At 51.7% G+C, this 2,559-nt stretch overlaps 1 protein-coding gene across 1 annotated transcript in view; it reads left to right on the top strand.

The window, feature by feature from the left end:
- Positions 1-1,599: 1,599 nt before the first annotated feature.
- LOC102242911 (WD repeat-containing protein 7) overlaps positions 1,600-2,559 on the top strand; it is a 9,216-nt gene continuing 8,256 nt past the window's right edge. Inside the window, exon 1 of the mRNA XM_014548729.1 lies at positions 1,600-1,709. Within this exon, the coding sequence (XP_014404215.1) occupies positions 1,600-1,709 (110 nt within the window). The remainder of the gene's footprint in view (positions 1,710-2,559) is intronic.

Below are 2,559 nucleotides of genomic sequence, written 5' to 3'. Positions count from 1 at the left end.
CCCCCCCCCTGCTGGCCTGGTCTCCCCCAGCTGCCCCCCCTGCTGGCCTGGTCACCCCTCACAGCCTGCTGTTCAGTCGTTTGGTTGTCCCTCACTAACCCCCTTGCTGGCCTGGTTGCAGGCAGCCATCTTGTGAGGGCGTGAGGGTTAATTTGCATATTACCTCTTTATTATATAGGATGCTGTGCTTACGTGTCTAACAATATAGTTTCGAGTGTGTTTGCATGTTTGTGCTGTGTGCTTCCAGGAATGCTAATGTCAATCATCTCCTTTGTCACCCGTTCCGTGGAACGGAATGAGACTGCCAGTATTGACAGTAAGTATCAAGGACTGATGATTCCAAAGAACTATCCAGAAAGCTGTTATCAGTAAGCAGAATGAAGGACAACTGATTACCTGAGGGAGAGGAATGAGGAAAAGTCTAAGAAGAAAAGGAAGTAGTAGTATATTCGGGGGCCCAGTGAAGAAAGTGACTCAGCTGGGGCCTTTGTAGACTGGAGACAGGTTCAGGGAAGCAGCTGGGATTTCAGCACAGGAACAGACAGGCTTCAGCAGGGCTCTTATGAGTCTACCCCGGACTTGGCTTCCCTGGTGCCACATACAAAAGTCCCACATCTTGCCCTGGCCCGTGTGGCTCAGTTGGTTGAGCATCGTTCCACGCACCAAAAAGTCACCAGTTTGATTCCTGGTCAGGGCACATGCCTGGGGTGCGGGTAGCAACCAATCGATGGTTCTCTCTCTCTCTCAAATCAATAAAAACATATCTTTTTTAAAAATCCCACATCTTGCTGTACACCTGAAACTAGAACAATGAGTAACACCTATTACCCTGCTCAGTGGTCCCCTAAAGTCATCCTGCCTTCTCCCAGAACAGGGCTCCAGAGGGATTTAAGCTTCCAAAGGGAAGACAGACCTTGCTGGGATGGTTGACTGCAGAGTTCCTGCCATCCTGTACGTGTCTTGTCATGGGTCAGACTAGAGGGAAAGCTCTCCTGCATTTGGAAACGGTGGCAAAAGAAGAGGCCAGTGGGATTGAAAAGGAAAATGTGGGGGCTTGCAACCTAGTTCAGTATCTGGTTAAAACTGGAGTCTTTCTTCCCCACTCTGACTGCCTTGGGCGGAGCTGCAGAGCCTAACCCCAGGGCCCCGCCACAGCTGACTTGGGTGGAGCTGCTGAGCATGGCCCCAAGGCCCCCGCCAAGACTGACTTGGGCGGAGCTGCAGGAACCCTCAGGCCGCCACAGGAGGAGATGTGTAGGTCAGAGCCTCCCCACCAGTTCAGTGCAGGCTTTGGATCCGGAATTCCCCTGGACTAGCAGATCTGCGAAATAAAGGTTAAACTTTCCTCCCTCAGAGTGCTGGCTGGTGGTTCTCCTGTGCATTCTGCCACAACAGGATGTTTGGATGTCTTGGGCACTCTCTAGTAAGAAAGCTGTAGATACACATTAGGCTACTCTTATTTTCTGTGATCTTGACAGCTCAAGTTCTTTAAGCCTCAGGTTCCTCATCCTTGAAGTGGGAAAAAATAATATCCATCTCAGGGTTGTCATAGGCACAGAATGAAGTGATTTTGAGGTCTTTAGCATGGTGAAGGGCACCATGACTGTGCTTAATGAGTGCCTGTGCCTCCTTATTAGTGAACTCAGAACTCAGTGGTCCCTCACCACTCAGTGGTGCCTCTCCCTCAGCAAACCTTACCTCTTCCTCAGGTAAATGAACAGGATGGATGATCCCCAAGACTTTTCCCGCCCTGAGCCTGGAGTCTGCACAGGTGCTTGGAAGGATGTGAGAAGTTCTCGGGGTGGCAGAAAAGGCCTAGGCCTGGCCCTGACCCAGCATCCCCCACTCTTCCATAAACCTGTCAGGCAAGGAATATGGTCTTAGAAGTAGACCCGTCGGCCAGGCAGGAAAGAGGAGTGAGAACCCAGTAACTGCCCTCAAGAGCTGCCTCTTCCCTGCCTGTCCTGCTCTGCCCCTATGACCACCCAGAGAAGCCCCTGTGCCGAGGAGCACAGAGGACAGGGACTCCCAGAAGCCATGGCTGTGCCTCACACCTACATTATGGTGGCATCTCTCATGGGCTGGCACAGCCCCTGGCACACACAGAAGGAGCTCTGAAAAATGTCAATAGCCTGATAAACAGCCAGACATCACTTTTTTTTTATTGTTTTATTGCTTAAAGTATTACAAAGAGTATTACATATGTCTCCTTTTTTTCCCCGCCCTTGACAATCCCATGGCCTCCCCTACCCCCCAGACCTCACTTTTTAACGCTGAGCCAATGCCATCCTGACAACCAGCCTGAGCTGACCCCAGAGTGATGGGCATCCTCAGCGTGACTTATTGTGTAGAAGGGAAACCGAGCCCCAGGGACCAGGAGGGACATACCCAGATATCACGGCAAGAGGAGGGCTCACCTAGGCCTAGAGCCTCGTGCCCCAGAGACCCGTCAGAGATGTCTAGGGTCCAAATAAGATGGGGCAACCGAGCTAGATCTCACTGAAGGACAAGGTGCGGGACCAGCTGCCCCCTCCAGACCTCTTTGGCTTTAAGGGAGTG

The sequence above is a fragment of the Myotis brandtii genome, unplaced genomic scaffold (genome assembly GCF_000412655.1).
Source record: "Myotis brandtii unplaced genomic scaffold, ASM41265v1 scaffold521, whole genome shotgun sequence".
Classification (NCBI taxonomy): domain Eukaryota; kingdom Metazoa; phylum Chordata; class Mammalia; order Chiroptera; family Vespertilionidae; genus Myotis; species Myotis brandtii.
The sequence above is the reverse complement of the archived record's forward strand: the minus strand, read 5'-3'. Positions and strand labels throughout refer to the sequence as shown.